At 38.2% G+C, this 18,908-nt stretch overlaps 1 protein-coding gene across 3 annotated transcripts in view; it reads right to left on the bottom strand.

Moving 5' to 3' along the window:
* The window catches only part of L3MBTL4 (L3MBTL histone methyl-lysine binding protein 4), a 481,074-nt gene that overhangs the window by 301,818 nt on the left and 160,348 nt on the right, over positions 1-18,908 (bottom strand). For all 3 annotated transcript variants that reach the window (XM_030810728.1, XM_012506197.2, XM_030810729.1), the window contains exons 6-10: positions 7,706-7,810; positions 6,509-6,644; positions 4,570-4,661; positions 2,929-3,083; positions 1,476-1,552 (exon numbers count right to left, since the gene is read on the bottom strand). In XM_030810728.1, coding sequence (XP_030666588.1) covers positions 1,476-1,552; positions 2,929-3,083; positions 4,570-4,661; positions 6,509-6,644; positions 7,706-7,810 — 565 coding nt within the window. The remainder of the gene's footprint in view (positions 1-1,475; positions 1,553-2,928; positions 3,084-4,569; positions 4,662-6,508; positions 6,645-7,705; positions 7,811-18,908) is intronic.

Genomic DNA, 18,908 nt, shown 5'->3' on the forward strand with positions numbered 1-18,908 from the left:
GCCTATTCATGAAGTGTAGTGAGAACAAGCTGGAAGCAGTGGAGAAGCTATTTCACCAGATGAAAATGGGAAGAAGCATTCCATGTCTCTAGGCACACCAACTCAAACCACATACTCTGAGATCTGACAAGCATTTCATCTTATCTTAAGGAACATTATTCTAAAGTTAGTTTTGGCCACTTTTACAGAAAAATAAAACAAATGACTCTACTCTCTATATATCAAAATCAAAATTTAAGGTGTTAAATATTTCATAAAACCTTTCTAGACCAAACAGGCATTTTTGAATAATTTGTGATTTTGATTTGGCTTCTTTATTGTTTTTAATTCTTGAAATTATCTTCACGAAATTCAAGAATTTGATGAGAAATTCTAATATTTTTCTATATTTAAGGCAAAAATATTTTTAAAAAACAGCAAAAGTATGAATCATTTGAATCAAAACAACATTTGCTCCATTCTAGAATGGCACATCCCTTACTCTACATTTCTTTGTGTACATTTTTTATTGAAAGAAAATATCTGTCTGCTTGAACACTTGTGTTAAAAATACTAAGATTATACAGCCTGTATTTCTAATTCATTTTTAAATTAAAAAACAAAGAGATTTGACAGAGCAAGTCTCTAAACATTTCATAACATTTCTGTAATAAAAACATAACTAACTAGATAGAGTCCTATTTAAATGTTTAGCTAAGCCATTAATTTGGTTTGGGGAAGGAAGTCTGGCAAGTCTTGAGACCCATTGTTAAGTTAGTTCTTACTGCTTAGATTTCTGTACTTCTACATTGAACTCCAAAGTTAATTATATTTAATAATCATATCGTTCAATTAATGAATTAAGTTATTAGATAAATTATGTAAGTAGAAACAGCTAGTTTTAAGTATCAGTATTCAACAATGGTACTCATTTAGTTGGATAAAAATTTTTAGCAACTCTGTTTCAACGGCTGCCTAGTACATCTTTTTTTTTTTTTTTTTTTCGAGACAGAGTCTCATTCTGTCACCCAGGCTGGAGTGCAGTGACACGATCTCGGCTCACTGCAACCTCCGCCTCCCAGGTTCAAGCGATTCTCCTGCCTCAGCCTCCCGAGTAGCTGGGATTACAGGTGCCCACCACCACACCCAGCTAATTTTTGTTATTTTTAGTAGAGATGGGGTTTCACCATATTGGCCAGGCTGGTCTTGAACTCCTGACCTCAGGTGATCCACCCACCTTGGCCTCCCAAAGTTCTGGGATTACAGGGATGAGCCACCACACCCGGCACCTAATACATCTTCATAAACACAGTTCGTCTTCGTTATGGGTAAGGAAATGCAGGTTTCAGACACTTGGTGAGCAACAGAATCTCACACAGTGTTTTTATCATATTAAACAGATATGTATTAAAATCTGGTCTTCATAAACAAAATAAAAATGAGGATTGCCACTCACACAGAGATGACTTCAAAGAAAGCCCAGGCAGTCCACTCACCTTGGGGTGCTATCAGAGTTCTTCCATTCTCCTGACACCAACCAACTGGCTGGACATAAGGGCTATTAACATCACACCTGCAAAAACAGAACTCTATTTTACATTCCCTTTTACTTAGTGCCAGAGAAAGAATTCAAGAGTAACAATCATTCTGGATATCAAGAGATACCACAGAAAACAGTACTTCATAGCTGGAGAGAATTAGAAGAAATTTTCAGTACTGTATTAGTAGGCTGTTACCAAACTTCTCTTTCACATAAGCTTCCTGAAAGTTAAAAGTATAAAATTGGTCGGGCACGGTGGCTCATGCCTGTAATCCCAGCACTTCGGGAGGCCGAGACAGGTGGATTACGAGGTCAGGAGATCGAGACCATCCTGGCTAATACGGTGAAACCCCGTCTCCACTAAAAATACAAAAAATTAGCCGGGCGTGGTGGCAGTAGCTGTAGTCTCAACTACTCAGGGGGCTGAGGCAGGAGAATGGCATGAACCCGGGAGGTGGAGCTCGCAGTGAGCCAAGATTGCACCACTGCACTCCAGCCTGGGCAACAGAGAGAGACTCCATGTCAAAAAAAAAAGTATAAAATTAACGGGATTGCCAAGGGCCTGAACTGCCAGTGATGTTCCCAAAAAAGTGAGTGAGCATTTTAATAAACTTCTACCACTTCTTGCTGGCAGCAAGAGAAAATATTAATAGGACAGCCCAATCAGACTCCAGATGACATCTTTCCTCCCTGTCCTTTTCAAAGAACCCAGAATATTCTGCCTAAGACACATATACAACAATACCTCTCTGCTTTGCCTCTGAGTTCAAAGGAGAAGACAGGGCCCATCAGGCACATAAAGAACCACTGTCTCAGGCAGGGACGTGGTGATTACTCAGAACATATGTGGAGAAATGCTATAAAAATTATTTTTGCCATGACCTCTTGCATATTTCAGGTTTTTAATCCAAAAAAAAAAACAAAAAAAAAAACTCTTTCAACTCACGTCATGTTATTTTAATGGCATGGTAGCATACATTTTCTCTGCTCCCCATAGGCTTTCGAAGAATTCACTCCCATTGTCCCAGAATCTTTCCTTTTAAAAATGTGACAAGATACATTTAACAATTTTTAGACCAAAAAAAAAAAAAAAAAAAATGCTGGAAGTTTTTAGCTTCCTCTTCACAGAAATGCTTTCCTCACAAATTAGACAAAATACAGCGAAGTATCCTGAACAGGTTATATTATTTCAGATGAGGCTTCACTGGGTAACCTCTACAGATGGAGAAGTTTCTAGGGCTCTTTAATTCAGTACTTCACATGGAAGAGAAGGTAATGAACAGTCAACCACCAAATTCCTGATGCTCATCACTATTAGAACAGCAAAAACAGCAACAGTGCTAGAATGAAAACAAATTATCCACATCAAACATATGAATACTCAAAAATAAAACACATTCATATCTCACCAGTAATCGTAACTATCATCCCAATTGTCAAAATGCACTAGCAAGCGATCTTCAACAATATCTGCTATGGTCGCCACACACACCAAGGAAGGGTTCTTCCTGTCCACGGCCTCCAGCTTCATTCCAACCTGAAATTCTTTAGGCATTGGCCCATTCTAATGCAGCACCAGCAGGGGAAGAAGCACAAAAAGAAACAGGACACCAAATAGGACTGAGCCACTGTCAAAACTTCTATGTTTAGCATCAGCAAAGTCTACAGGTGTCAGCACTTAGCCTCTGCACAAAGCCAGCAAATGCCTGTAAAAATATCCGGCAACTGTCACATAGTTTATACTCATAACAAAAGCCCAGGAAACTAGCTTTCCTTTGTGCTTTTGTCTTTTGTTGTGCAGGGAGGTTTTCTTTCCCTTATCATCTTCATATTTCCCTCTTTGTTTCTTAGAATAATTTGTATTAATTTTAAAATATGATGTTTACTGAACACAATAGTATCAAATAACCTCCTCTGCTTCCCATAGGCTTTTGAAGTTTCCAAATGCCCCTATTTGAAAAAGTGGTGAAGATATGCTCTAATTAGCACCAAAGTATCCTTTTAATTTGATTACTCAATCTGAAAATAACTGGCTTTTTCAATATTTAAGAACTACATGCTTAAATAAAATTATAATTTAAAATGTGAATTTATATATATAATTTATACATATTTAACATATAATTTAAATTTATAATTTTAAAATGTGAGTGCTTTTTTACTATCTGTGCTTTTCTTAGTATAAAAATACTATGAACTATGATTTACAATAACATAACAATTACAAACCCACCCTTCATATATCTATTATTAGCCAATCCTGAGATTTAGGGAGTACACACAGTATCTGGGGACTAAAAAAGGGTGTTTTTCTCTACTTCTCTTTTATCAAACCCTGATTTTTATTCTCCGTCAGCACATTCTATTTTTACAGCAATTTCATGTTTTAATAGCTCCTTTTCTTGATACAAATCTATGAAACATATTTAACGATTGTATAACACTGCTTTCAAGATCACAGAAGTGATGTCTGGAGAAATTCAGTGAGTGGCCTGCACAGTGACACCGTCTGCTGGTGGCAGAGCCGACTTCTGGGGTTGCGACTTATTCTCCTCTACTGAAGGTTCACTAGATTTCTGGGGATACAGATGGCATAAGAAGTGTGATCTACCCAGATCCTCAGAACACCCCTTCAACTAGTACAAAATGTTACTCTCATTTTCATTACACTTAAATATATCTAGGCTGGGTACATTCAAAGCCTACTTAGAGTATCTGCTGGTTTCAAAACACCGAAACCAAGATTAAAGGATTAACTCACTGTAAGGGAAAACATTTTTTAAAGACACTTTTAATTTTAGTAGGCTTCAAACATAAAGTTTTTAACTTTTCCCAACTTTTTCCCATCTAATTGAAGTATTTAATTATATTTTTAAAGGAAGAAAACCAAGATATGCCCATAAGAAACTGACGAATTAGGTGAGAAAAGTCATAGGAAGTTAAGAGTTTCCATAACTTCTTAAGGGATTAAAATAAAACAATATATAGTGAATTTTAAGAAATTTAAGTGTGGGGGAAATTTGATTTATGCTGAGAAAGAAAATACTTACAGGACTTCTGTTTCTGAATAATTTCTTTGGAGCATTTTGCAATTTGCAGGCCTTCAAGTAATCCATCCAAACAAATTTATCTTTTCTATAACCTAAAAAAAGCACAGATTACTCAAAATACCCCAAAGATGTAATCACATGCATATTAAATATATTAGATTGGTGCAAAAGTAATTGCGGTTTTTGCCATTACTTTTAATGGAAAAAAAAAACAATTACTTTTGCACCAACCTCATATTATTATTATTAGTGTCCTGCCATAAATTCAATGTCCTTAGCACCCACAAAAGATTTAAATTAAAATCTCCAAATTGTTTCACCTTTTTAAAATGTATTATGTTCAAAACTGTTGATGGTGCTTCCCCATCACGCGCATCATTCCCGATACAATTTCATATGCTCTGATACGGAGTCAGTACTCTGGTGGCTTGATGGGAGTCTCATAGCCCATTAAGGCTTTCCTGAATGGGCTAAGGGATGAGACCAGAGTTCCCGTACCTGTCCCCACTCCTGAGGAAGCGACGTCACAGAGACCATCAGAGGTCCTGAGGGTGCAGCCATCCAGGATGCCAGGCACAGAAACGCCTTCTCAATCCAAAGCCCACTCGACAGCTCCAGCTTTCTGTGCCACATCTTTACTAGTCTCCCATTAAAAACTGCTCCATCCTTCCATTCGCATGCCCTAGCGTGGCTCTCACACAGTGCTGGCCAAACAGTACAAGCCCAAAATATGGTTCTGAGCACCAGCCTTGAAACAAGAGTCAAACTCCCTGCACAGCCTTCCAGGCCTGGGAACACCACCCTCTTCGTCCCCGACCTTCCCGCCTGGGCGCTTCTCTGCTGTCTCCCTGAGATGACTCATCCTCGCAAAGCACACTCCTGCCCCGGGCGCCTGCTCCTGTTACTCTCTTGGATGGCTTACCCAGACACCACACTGCTTCCTCACTCATTTTCACCCACGTCTCTTTGGAATATTATGCCCACAGAGAGGCCTTTCTCCCCCATGCTGTCTGAAAGAGTGTCCCTGCAGCCACCGCCATTATCCTTCTCCTCTGAAATGAAGCCCCGTGGAGATAGAGACATTGCTTTACTTGCTGTTGGCCCTCAGTGCCTCACGTGGTAAGGACTCCATAAATACCTACTGAATGAACGAGCCTGTAGCCTGTCACCAGCTTCCTCGAAACCAGCAACCTCAAGGGACTCTGCCATCAGCCTCAGGGGAGGATCCCAAGGGACACCCTGAGTGGATAACTAGGAATAAAGGACTGTATACTGACTCCAGAAGTTGCCACAGTCATCCAACAGTCTGACATCCAAGCCAGAGACAGTGTACAGAAGTTTGCTGTGCAAAGATATGAGCCCATCAGCATCATCCTTGACCACATCCCCACCTCACTTGCACACAGCAAATCGAAAAGGTTTTGGTCACATCTGCCTGGCCCAGATTCCTCTAGCACATAACAAAACAATGATATTTTTCATTCCCATCAAAAGAAAATAGTGATTTTTTTCATGGTTCTTTGTTTTCCGTGATTCCTAAGTCTGAAACAAATTATTTGCAGTGAATCAAGTTTCCTCACCTTGCAGTATCGTCGATTAGATATTTCATTTCAACCATGATTTAAATATTAGTCTGCACTCCTTATAAGGTTTAATAAACTTTATCTAAAATGAAATAAAATGCTTTCATAATATTTTATTTCTGCCCTCTGTACATTATCAGAATATTTGACCTAAATAGTCATTTATGCTTTTCTTTAAAGATATTTACTTCTAAAAATGGTACCATTATAGTCTTACTACTCTTTATGGAACACAATTTCATTTTGGAAATCAATCCACACCAGGATCTCTTGTTAGAATTTCATAAAATATTGTTAAAATATAAGTGAAATACCAATTGATTCTCTTTCCAGTTGGTAAATGTATCCTGGCTTACCCTTAGGGATGTGCAATTCATGTTTGGTCTTTTCACACCACCCTACTGGATGAATGTCAGGGGAACCAGCATTGGTCCAAAAATCATAGCAACTTAAATAACCATCAAAATGAAGTCTTAGACGGTAACCACAAACCTGCAAGATAGAAAGTTTACCATCATTCGTTAAGTGTCATATATTTGGAGTAGACACAAAATTCACAAAATATTCACATATTTTGTCAGTACTATCAACATATAAGAGCCAACCCTTCTATCCAAATGTTTCCATTAAAGAACAAATTTATGGATGACCTCTGATTAAGACAAAATGGTAATGAAATTAGACCCTGTCTTACAGGTATATAGTGCATTCTGCAAAAGCAGTGACCCTTGTACCCAATCTAGGACTCTGAGGGTCAGTTTATGTATTCATTAATTAACTGGTTTATTTATTAATTCAATACCTGTCAAATATTCCCTTCAGCAACCCTATCTTCTGCCCTCTGGCCTGGATTCATATTCCAAGACAGTGTAAGCTAAAGTACAAAGCAAAACTAAAATAGGCATGGCTTTGTTTCAACTCTAACATATGTATCCAGCACACTCAATAAAGAGAATAATAAAATGGTCTGAGAAATACATCCTCTAGACATGTGGTACAAATTTAATAGCTATAATCAATCAGTAAAGTAAATAAATGTGACTTATGTTCAATGCTATCAGAAATATAAAGATCTTTTATTGATTTAATAATATGTTTAGTAAGTATTACATTTTATAAGCCATTCATCAAGAGCTCTCCACTCTAAATGATTTTCATAAAGTGAATGTATTTATATAAATATATAATTCATATGCATTAATATTATTCATACACATTTCTCATTAGTTCAGCTAAAATGTGAATAAGTATGTCTCTGTTAATAGGTTAAAAAAAAACACTGGGATTCACAGATTGTTATCAACCTCAAGTGAAAATTATTTACCAATTAAGTCAAGAATAAATGCTAGTTGATGAAGGACTTATTAGAAAATTCATCTTCAAAGAAGGAAAAAAATTCACTAAGAAACATAGTTTCACCCATCACTGACTAAAATAAATCCATAATGCACTGGAACTTGTACATAATAAATATCAAACAAATTTGTTATTTTCTAGAAAATTATCTTTCTGTCACTAGGCAATTAGCCCAAGACAGTAACACCACCTCTTACCTCCGCTACAGAAAGCACACAGAATACCGATGGATGTCGGGGATCAATGCCTTCTAATCTCATTCCAATCTGAAAACCATTTTCATGCTCTGGAAAGGACTGATCCTACAAAATTTCATGACATAACATTAGCCACTGAGATTTCATCACAGTTTTATATTAAAATATTTGGTGTCACCTCTAGGTGAAGTCTAAAACAACTGAACTCATAGAAACAGAGAGTAGAATGGTGTCTACCAGAGGCTGGAAGTTGAGGGAATGGGGAGATGCTGGTCAAAGGGTACAAAGTGGCAGTTAGAAAGGAGGAATAAATGGTAAGTATTTAAGGTGATGGATGTGTGAGTATGCTTGATTCAATCATTCCACACTGTGTACATACAGCATAACATCACTGTCTACCTCAGGATTATATATGATTATAATTTGTCAAAAACATAAATCAAATAAGATTTTTTTTTTGAGATGGACTCTTGCTGGAGTGTATTGACATGATCTTGGCTCACTGCAACCTCCACCTCCCGGGTTCAAGTGATTCTCCTGCCTCAGCCTCCCTAACAGCTGGGATTACATACTGTGCCTGGCTAATTTTTGCAGTTTTAGTAGAGACGGGGTTTCACCATCTTGGCTAGGCTGGTCTTGAACTCCTGACCTCGTGATCTACCCGCCTTGGCCTCCCAAAGTGCTAGGATTACAGGCCACCATGCCCAGCCCAAATAAGAATTTTTTGAAAGAATTAACTGTATAGTTTAGAAGCTCAGTGATGTGGCTAAAGATGGAAGACTGTTCTTATATGTAGTTAGTGCTCAAGGATGGTTTCGTTATGTTAATATGCTTTGACATAGTACCTCCATGAAGTTGTGTGTCCTATGAACTTCCCATTTATTCCTTTTGCCAATTTTTCCTTCCTGTACCCTGGATAACATCACTTTATTATATGGATTACCTACTCTCAGTCTGTGACTTGGCTCTTACTGTGTTTACAGTGACTTTGTTGCAGATAAACTTTTAATTTTAATGTAGTAAAATATATCAGTTATTTTCTATACATTCTACATACTCAGCCTATGAAATCCTTCTTAACTCTGAAGCTACATAGGTATTGTCCTTTTTTTTTTTTTTTTTTCTGAGACAAGGTCTCACTCTGTCACCCAGACTGGAGTGCAGTGACATGATCTAAGCTCACTGCAACCTCCGCCTCCCAGGTTCAAGCAATTCTCCTGCCTCAGCCTCCCAAGTAGCTGGGATTACAAGTGCGCATCACTATGGCCTGGCTAATTTTTGTATTTTTAGTAGTGATGGGGTTTCACCATGTTGGCCAGGCTGGTCTTGAACTCCTGACCTCCAATGATCCACCCTCCTGAGCCTCCCAAAGTGCTAGGATTATAGGTGTGAGCCACTGCACCTGTCCCTAGTATTTTTTAAGAACTGTTGAAGTTTCTTTCTTCATATTTAAATTTGTAGTACAACTGAAATTGAGTTTTCTATGGTGGCAGGTAGAGGCCTACTTTTTTCACATGGAAAACAAATCATTCAAGAAAAGCGTTTTGGATAGTCCACACTTGAATTGATCGGCAAAGTCAGCTCTGTCATATCTGGTTTCTACATACTTGTAGGTCTTATTTCTGACCCCTCTCTTATGTTTCATTGACTTATTTGCCTATATCACACAGTTTTATTTGCTTATAATGAGTCTTTCTATTGAGAAAGCAATCATTTCCATATTAAGTTTTTTAAATTCAGAAACTTGTTTTCTCTCCCATTTGATCTAATCATTTTTATCTGTCAAAAGTGTTTTAGAATTTTCACATAAAACTGCCAAAATACTTTGCTATATTTATTTCTAGATACTTTTGAATGTTTATTGCTATTTTTACTGTAACATTTTCACAGCAGACTCCATAAATTGCTCCAATTCATCATTATTTTCTTTTTTTATTATTATTATTATACTTTAGGTTTTAGGGTACATGTGCACAATGTGCAGGTTTGTTACATATGTATCCATGTGCCGTGTTGTTTTGCTGCACCCATTAACTCGTCATTTAGCATTAGGTATATCTCCTAATGCTGTCCCTCCCCTCTCCCCCCACCCCACAACAGTCCCCGGAGTGTGATGTTCCCCTTCCTGTGTCCATGAGTTGTCATTGTTCAATTCCCACCTATGAGTGAGAACATGCAGTGTTTGGTTTTTTGTCCTTGCGATAGTTTACTGAGAATGATGTTTTCCAGTTTCATCCATGTTCCTACAAAGGACACGAACTCATCATTTTTTATGGCTGCATAGTATTCCATGGTGTATATGTGCCACATTTTCTTAATCCAGTCTATCGTTGTTGGACATTTGGGTTGGTTCCAACTCTTTGCTATTGTGAATAGTGCCACAATAAACATACGTGTGCATGTGTCTTTACAGCAGCATGATTTATAGTCCTTTGGGTATATACCCAGTAATGGGATGGCTGGGTCAAATGGTATTTCTAGTTCTAGATCCCTGAGGAATAGCCACACTGACTTCCACAATGGTTGAACTAGTTTACAGTCCCACCAACAGTGTCAAAGTGTTCCTATTTCTCCACATCCTCTCCAGCACCTGTTGTTTCCTGATTTTTTAATGATGGCCATTCTAACTGGTGTGAGATGGTATCTCATTGTGGTTTTGATTTGAGTTTCTCTGATGGCCAGTGATGATGAGCATTTTTTCATGTGTTTTTTGGCTGCATAAATGTCTTCTTTTGAGAAGTGTCTGTTCATGTCCTTTGCCCACTTGTTGATGGAGTTGTTTGTTTTTTTCTTGTAAATTTGAGTTCATTGTAGATTCTGGATATTAGCCCTTTGTCAGATGAGTAGGTTGCAAAAATTTTCTCCCATTCTGTAGGTTGCCTGTTCACTCTGATGGTAGTTTCTTTTGCTGTGCAGAAGCTCTTTAGTTTAATTAGATCCCACTTGTCAATTCTGGCTTTTGTTGCCATTGCTTTTGGTGTTTTAGACATGAAGTCCTTGCCCACGCCTATGTCCTGAATGGTATTGCCTAGGCTTTCTTCTAGGGTTTTTATGGTTTTAGGTCTAACATGTAAGTCTTTAATCCATCTTGAATTAATTTTTGTATAAGGTGTAAGGAAGGGATCCAGTTTCAACTTTCTACATATGGCTAGCCAGTTTTCCCAGCACCATTTATTAAATAGGGAATTCTTTCCCCATTTCTTGTTTTTGTCAGGTTTGTCAAAGATCAGATAGTTGTAGATATGCGGCATTATTTCTGAGGGCTCTGTTCTGTTCCATTGATCTATGTCTCTGGTGTGGTACCAGTACCATGCTGTTTTGGTTATGTAGCCTTGTAGTATAGTTTGAAGTCAGGTAGCGTGATGCCTCCAGCTTTGTTCTTTTGGCTTAGGATTGACTTGGCGATGCGGGCTCTTTTTTGGTTCCATATGATCTTTAAAGTAGTTTTTTCCAATTCTGTGAAGAAAGTCATTGGTAGCTTGATGGGGATGGCATTGAATCTATAAATTACCTTGGGCAGTATGGCCATTTTCACGGTACCAATTCTTCCAACCCATGAGCATGGAATGTTCTTCCATTTGTTTGTATCCTCTTTTATTTCATTGAACAGTGGTTTGTAGTTCTCCTTGAAGACGTCCTTCACATCCCGTGTAAGTTGGATTCCTAGGTATTTTATTCTCTTTGAAGCAATTGTGAATGGGAGTTGACTCATGATTTGGCTCTCTGTTTGTCTGTGATTGGTGTACAAGAATGCTTGTGATTTTTGCACATTGATTTTGTATCTTGAGACTTTGCTGAAGTTGCTTATCAGCTTAAGGAGATTTTGGGCTGAGACAAAGTTCTGGCCAGAGCAATCAGGCAGGAGAAGGAAATAAAGGGTATTCAATTAGGAAAAGAGGAAGTCAATTTGTCCCTGTTTGCAGGTGACATGATTGTATATCTAGAAAACCCCACTGTTTCATCATTATTTTCTTTAAGCATACAGTTTTGAACAGATTCAGCATTACTAGTCAGTTTATTGTTAATTGCAAATAATCATATACTAATGGAAAATGATGACTAGAACCTAGATCTATTAGATCTAGAGCTGCATTTAATCACTAATTATATTATTATTTAATATTGCTTAACATCTGAATGCCTATTTTGGGGTTAAAATTTATTCTTTTTAAAAATTATTACAGGGGCCGGGCACAGTGGCTCACGCTGGTAATCCTAGCACTTTGGGAGGCCAAGGCAGGTGGATCACCTGAGGTCAGGAGTTCGAGACCAGCCTGGCCAACATGGCAATACCCCATCTCTACTAAAAATACAAGAATTAGCCAGGTGTGATGATGCGTGCCTGTAATCCCAGCTACTCTGGAGGTGAGGCAGGAGAATCACTTGAACCCAAGAGATGGAGGTTGCAGTGAGCCAAGACTGGGCCACTGTACTCCAGCCTGGACAACAGAGTGAGACTCCATCTAAAAAAAAAAAAAATTATTCCACTGGGAAATTTAAAAGTTGCAACAACAAGACAGTGTAGAGAGCACATGCATAGACAGCCTTTGCCTAGATTCACTCATTGTTACATTTCACCTGCTTTGCTTTACCATTTGTACTTACTCTATCTCTCATACGTCTCTGTGAGCATATACATAGATAGAGAAACATATGGACATAAACTTTTTTCTGAACATTTTGAAGGCCCTTTACCCCAAAATAATTTTCCCTAAGAGTAGTGTATTTTCCCTAAGAATAGAACATTCTCTTACAAAACCATAACTCAGATATTAACTTCTGTAAATTTAACATTTATACAATACTTTTTCTAATCTTCCATTCATATTCCAATTTTGTCCATTTATCCAACAATATGCTTTCCAACATTCACCCCCACACACCGCCTGCAAAGCAGGAGCCAGTCTAGGGTCGGATGTTATGAGTTGACGGGGCTCTTCAGTCTTCCTTAATCAGAAACTTTTCCCACACCATGTCATTGTCTTGCATAGCACAGACATGTTTTCAAGAATGCAGACTTTCCCCTCCTCTGATTTTTTTTTTTTTTTTTTTTTTAGATGGAGTCTCGCTCTGTCACCCAGGCTGGAGTGCAATGGTGCCATCTCAGCTCACTGCAACCTCCAGCTCCCAGGTTCAAGCGATTCTCCTGCCTCAGCATCCCGAGTAGCTGGGATTACAGCCGTGTGCCACCATGCCCGGCTAATTTTTTTTTTTTTTTGTATTTTTTCAGTAGAGACAGGGTCTCACCATGTTGGCCAGGCTGGTCTAGAACTCCTGTCCTCAGGTGATCCACCCACCTTGGCCCCCCAAAGTTCTGGGATTACAGGCCCTTCCTCTGATTTTTTGACTAGAACATTCCTCATTTTGGGTCTGTCTGATGCTTCCTCAAGATTTGATTCAGGTGGTACATTTTTTTGCCAGAATACTTCATGGATGTGTTGTGTCCTTCTCAGGGTATCACATCCAGAGGCACATGTTGTCTCTCTGTCCCTCACTGGTGATGGTAGTTTTGATCATTCAATCACAGTGTTGTCCCATTTCTTCACTAGTTACATACAAAATGCACATATACATACATTCATACATAGACATGTACACATGTATACCCATACAAACATACATATATATTTTATAAATCGTAAGTTCAAACAGATATGTCTAAGTCTAATCCCTCCCCAAAAGGTTTGTTCTGCCCTCCTGCATCCACTTTGTGTTTCTCCTTGAACAAAGTTGACACATTTACTTATTTACCAAATCCTACAGGGTCTCTTACCACTTCAGAACTGTTTTACCCATACTGTCATAATAAGAAAACCTATTTTAAAAGTTCAAGATTTCTTTGCAATTTTCCCTCCCTCCTGTGCCATCCAAGATGGAGTATGTAGTTAAAAACTGCGTTCATGAACTACTTGGGTTCCTATTTGTTCTCTCTTCAGTAAAGTTACAATATCCATTTGAAATACAACTGAGTTCAAATTTGTTCAATTTGCTTTCAGTTCTTAATGATTTTTTAAATATGTAGAATATTAACATGCTTCCAAAAGTTAAAATTAGCAAAAGTTACTCTCTTCCTCCCATATTCTATCCACCGCATTTCCTCACATCACCTCGCAGAGGTCACCAACTTCACTGTTTTCTGGTTTATGCTTCTGAAGCTTCTTTTTGTAAAGATAAGCAGTTATATGTAGGTTTTTCTTATTTCTCCTTCTTTCTCACACAAAAGGCAGCATACTACACATGCTCTTTTGCATGTGGCTTTTTGCATTACTAATGTCTCTTGGAAACCACTCCATGTCTGTTCCCAACTATTACGCACACTCTTTTTCACAGCTGCATTGTACTCCACTGTGTATAGGTACACAGCTCATTCAACCTTCTTCTATACTTGGATGCAAGCCTTTTTTATGTAAGCATGAAATAATTTTAAAACCTATGAATTGGCTTGTAAAATATCGTTAAATTTTTCTTACATTCTGAGATCATTTTAGAAGCTTCTAAGGAAAAACTTAAAAGATGACAAACCCCAAAATGAAATGGCAAGAATGAATGATTTCTCAGGAATATTTTATTTCTACAAAAATAAATGTCATGTGTGTGTTTAACTCTCCCAGCCTTATTCTCACATCTACTATGTTTTCCAGCAGATTGTATTTAACAAGTTTTGTGTGACTACCTCCTGTTCACTGCTTTGAAATTTCTCAGTTAACTTCAAAAGTGCCATACACATATACAAATACACATGCACACAACGCTGACAAAATATAAAGAAGAAGGTAGATCACAGGGAGAGAATATTACTAATGCTGAGAGGAAACTTAAGAAGACATAGAAACTGAAAGAACATTGTTCATGTTTTAACAAAACTGAAACCCTACAAAATTAGGGGTGGGGAGGAAACAGTGTTATTTTGAGCAAACTATATCGTCTTATCACACATGATTGATAAATTTGAGACATTGACAATACTTCCCAGCCAGAAGTGAAGATGATCAATGTTACTCTTGTCAGCCTTTCAAGTTGGTTTCCCAATGGAACATTTGGGAGCTTTCTATAATGTCGCAAGTAACATTACATAGCTAAAACCGACTCAGCATTTCTTGGAGGGTTTCAAATAAAAAATAAAACGTTCATTTTAACAATCTGAAAGGCAACATTTAGTGAGAAATATCACTGCCTTTCATCAGTCTCTCTTCTCTGTTCAATGGTTTATTCATGACAGATTTTAAAAATTTTTTCCTTTTTAAAAATATCATGTTTAATTAATATAATTGATACTGTGCTTGTAAGATTATATTTTATGATAAGAAAAGATAACTAGAATCACATACTTAAAGCAAACAATAGGCCCATTAAATTCAGTCATAAAAAATCATAAGGTTCAGAGACCTGGAAAAACTTACAGATCGACTCAAGCCCAGAAGGGTGAATAAACTTTCTCTAGGTCACACAGCCAGTTTAGTAGCCGAGTACAACTAAGGACCTGCGTCTTGTGAAAACCTGCCAGCTGTGTGTTCCACATAAAGGGACAGAAGTGGCAACTAAACAGGCAAAATGAAACCTGGCTAGAGGCCATGGAAGGCCCCAAGGACGTTTCCAAAGAAGAGCCAGTGCTCTTGAGTACAAAAGTTAAGGTGTTTCGCTTCGTCATTTTCTTTTCCCAAACAGCCACAAAATAACATTTTCTCATATGAAGTTGATTTATGTTGTCACTAATAAAGGAAAAGAAACATTATTCAAAGTTCCACACCTCTTGACAAAAGCAGGTACAAATTGTATACTATTATTTAAAATGCTTGTAAAATGAGCCATAACATGAGGGAAAAAAAAACAAAAAACACCATCACCATGCCTAGAGAAACTGAAGACAAGCTACTGGTGAAATTCCTAAAAGCAATAATGATTATATGTGTGTGCCATCCACTCCACATTATGAGACAGAACAGATGATGCTTTGTCATGATTATTTTGTGAACCACAATAGAGTGGGGAAGGTCTGCGGCCATCAGCACTAGCAAAGCATCAGCTAGGGGTGTATCACAGAAGAGTGCTCAAGTGATATAAATGCAAGATTCCAACTGAATGCCCCTCGATATTCTATTTTATTCAAAGGCACAGGTAGGCAGTCAACAACATTTTCCTTATTTTAATTCAGCATTGAGAAAGGTGGGGGAAATTGGGCCTGCAATCAAATCCTGGCCACTGAGGCACATGTTTTAATATGTTATACAAAGAACTGGGCAAGGACCTCAGGCCACTAATTTCTAAACCTTCACACAATGGCTCTCAAAGGGAAAGATGTTCACAGGAGGAATTTTATATGCAGATGACAAAAACAAAATTTCTTACTACAAAAAGGCCTTTGCCATGAATTCAGCAGCCTGCTCAAATGGTTTATCTCAGCAACATCTTCCACATCTAAAATTGTTCCAATGTGTCCCTTGGGGGACAAAATGTCACTATTTTAAATTTGAAGGGTGAGATATGAGGAAGTCTTACATAGGCGAACTGTGATATAAACAGCTTGACCACAGAGAATTTCACTCTTTGACAAAATTTGATGACTTTCTTCACTCAATGGAAAAAAAATCAATCACGTTATCAGTAATGTCAAAAATAATTCAAATGCTACAGAAGAGAACATGAAGAATGAAGAAGTATTTTCCAAGATGAATACAACCAAAGAGAAAGTTAGGAAGGCCCTTGCAGGCTTTGTTAAAGTAGGGAGAACCAACCTGCCAGGTTTTGAGTGTGACAGTCTTGTCGACTCTGCATTTGATGAAGCAAAAGGAATCTGAGTTTATGTTTGGTCTGAATAAACAGCATGATTGAGAACTGTATGAGAAACCACCAAACACTTGCTGTTGTAGCCAGAAACCTAGAATGGTTAGATACAATTTTCTCAGTAAGAGAAAGGAAGAATATAAGATTGAGAAGGAATGGTTACAGAGCCTCAGCCATCCTTTATCAAGTCATACATAAATGCCTTTTAACATTGCGCCAGATACTGTCTTAAGTACTTACAAATATTAACACATTAAATCATCATAAAAACCCTATGCAGTAAGTGTTATTATGCACATTTTATAGATGATATGCCCAAGGCCACAATGTAAGTGTATCTGGCTTTCCTGTTTGAGTGATTGGTCAGGATGCTAGAACATTACCAAAAGTCATAAGCATCACCATCCCCCTTGCTAATTAAAGACTTCATAATTTTTAACTTTTTATTTCATAATTATAAATATAATAAATGTTTCAAATATCTAAAATTGGTGGTCGAATATGTACCACCTATGGCCATTAAGTTATCCCCAGCTGCCAAAAGTGTGAATACAGTGCCATGGGGAGTCTATAAAAGGCACTCCTAAATGTGGGGATTTAATATAAATAAAGGTGGCTCTGCAGACTGCAGAGCAAAGAAGATGGCATCAGAACACATGACTACCAATTTGGAGAGAACAATTAAGGTAGATTCCCACCACAATATCATACACAAAAAATACTTTTAGATGGAGAAGTAATAGACATGACCATGGAATACAATGCAGCTGTTTAAAAAAAGCAAAACAGGCCACGCACTGTGGCTCATGCCTGCAATCCCAGCACTTTGGGAGGCCGAGGTGGGTGGATCACCTGAGGTCAGGAGTTCAAGAAGAGCCTGGCCAACATGGCTAAACCCCATCTCTACTAAAAATACAAAAAATTAGCCGGGAATGGTGGTGGGCACCTGTAATCCCAGCTACTTGGGAGGCTGAGGCAGAAGAATTGCTTGAACCTGGGAGGCAGAGGTTGCAGTGAGCCAAGTTCGCACCACTGCACTCCAGCCTCGGTGACAGAGCAAGACTCTGTCTCAAAAAAAGGAAAAAAGCAAGACACATCACTGGATCTGCCGAGGCAGAATGACAGCCATAATCAATATTAAGCAAGTGTTAGATAAGCATATGGTGTGTTGTCATTTTTTATCAAAAGAAAAAACACCAAACAGCTATTTATATAAACATGATTTACATATCTACATAACTACATATATACAAATCTAGAAAGATTTACATCAGATTATTTTGAATGGTTCATCTAGAGAGGAGAACAGACAGAGAAAGACCCCTCTATTTTTATATCCTTCTGTCTTGTTAAAAATGTTAAATGACATGGTAATTCTTAAAAAATCGACACATACACATAATCAAGTGATGGTGACACTAAATGAGCAGGCAGGATGCAGGCCATGATAAAACTCATATGTCCTGCTAAGAAAATTTTATTTCATTCTTAATTGATAAAGCACCAGCAAAAGATGCAAAAAAATATTCTTGCATCTTATTAGGAGCGGTGTGGGAAATTGATTAGAAAGGTGGCAAGACTAGAAGTAGAAGATGTTAAAAAGGCTTTAAGTATCTGCCAATAATTGAGAATCTGCCATATGCCATGTACAGTGTCTAAGTCAACTACGTAAGCCTTAAAACCCCCTGGGGCCAGGTGCGGTGGCTCACGCCTGTAATTCCAGCACTTTGGGAGGCCAAGGCGGTCAGATCACAAGGTCAAGAGATCAAGACCACCCTGGCCAATGTGGTGAAACCCCGTCTCTACTAAAAATACAAAAATTAGCTGGGTGTGGTGGTGTGCACCTGTAGTCCCAGCTACTCGGGAGGCTGAGGCAGGAGAATCGCTTGAGCCTGGGAGGCAGAGGTTGCAGACAGCCAAGATCACGCCAGTGCACTCCAGCCTGGCAACAGAGCAAGACTCCGTCTCAAAACAAACAAACAAACAAAAAACCCTATACTGGAACTTTGACAATCCCCATTTCACACATGAAGAAACTAAGGCTCACAGTTATTCACAAATTGCTCTGTTTGCACACTGGTCAATACAAAACCTGGAATTCAAATTCAACCCTTGACCTGTGCACTTAACTGCCAAGTTCTATTACATTTAGAAAGTTGCAACAGCCTTGACAAGTGACAATGAGGACCTCAGCCAGTGCAAGTAGGACTGGGAATGGGGGAAGTGGCCAGATTCAGTACATACTTAGGGGGTAAAATGGGCAGTGCCTGATGCCTGGCTGGAGGCAGAGGACAAGGGAGGCAGAGGATTTTCAGGTGGTGCCCACATTTCAGGCTTGAAATAAATTATCAAATTTTCCATAATGCTAATTTTCACCTTGATAATGGTAATGATATCTATCAACACTTTCAAAGACTTCATG

This window comes from Nomascus leucogenys, chromosome 4, assembly GCF_006542625.1.
Source record: "Nomascus leucogenys isolate Asia chromosome 4, Asia_NLE_v1, whole genome shotgun sequence".
NCBI classification, from domain to species: domain Eukaryota; kingdom Metazoa; phylum Chordata; class Mammalia; order Primates; family Hylobatidae; genus Nomascus; species Nomascus leucogenys.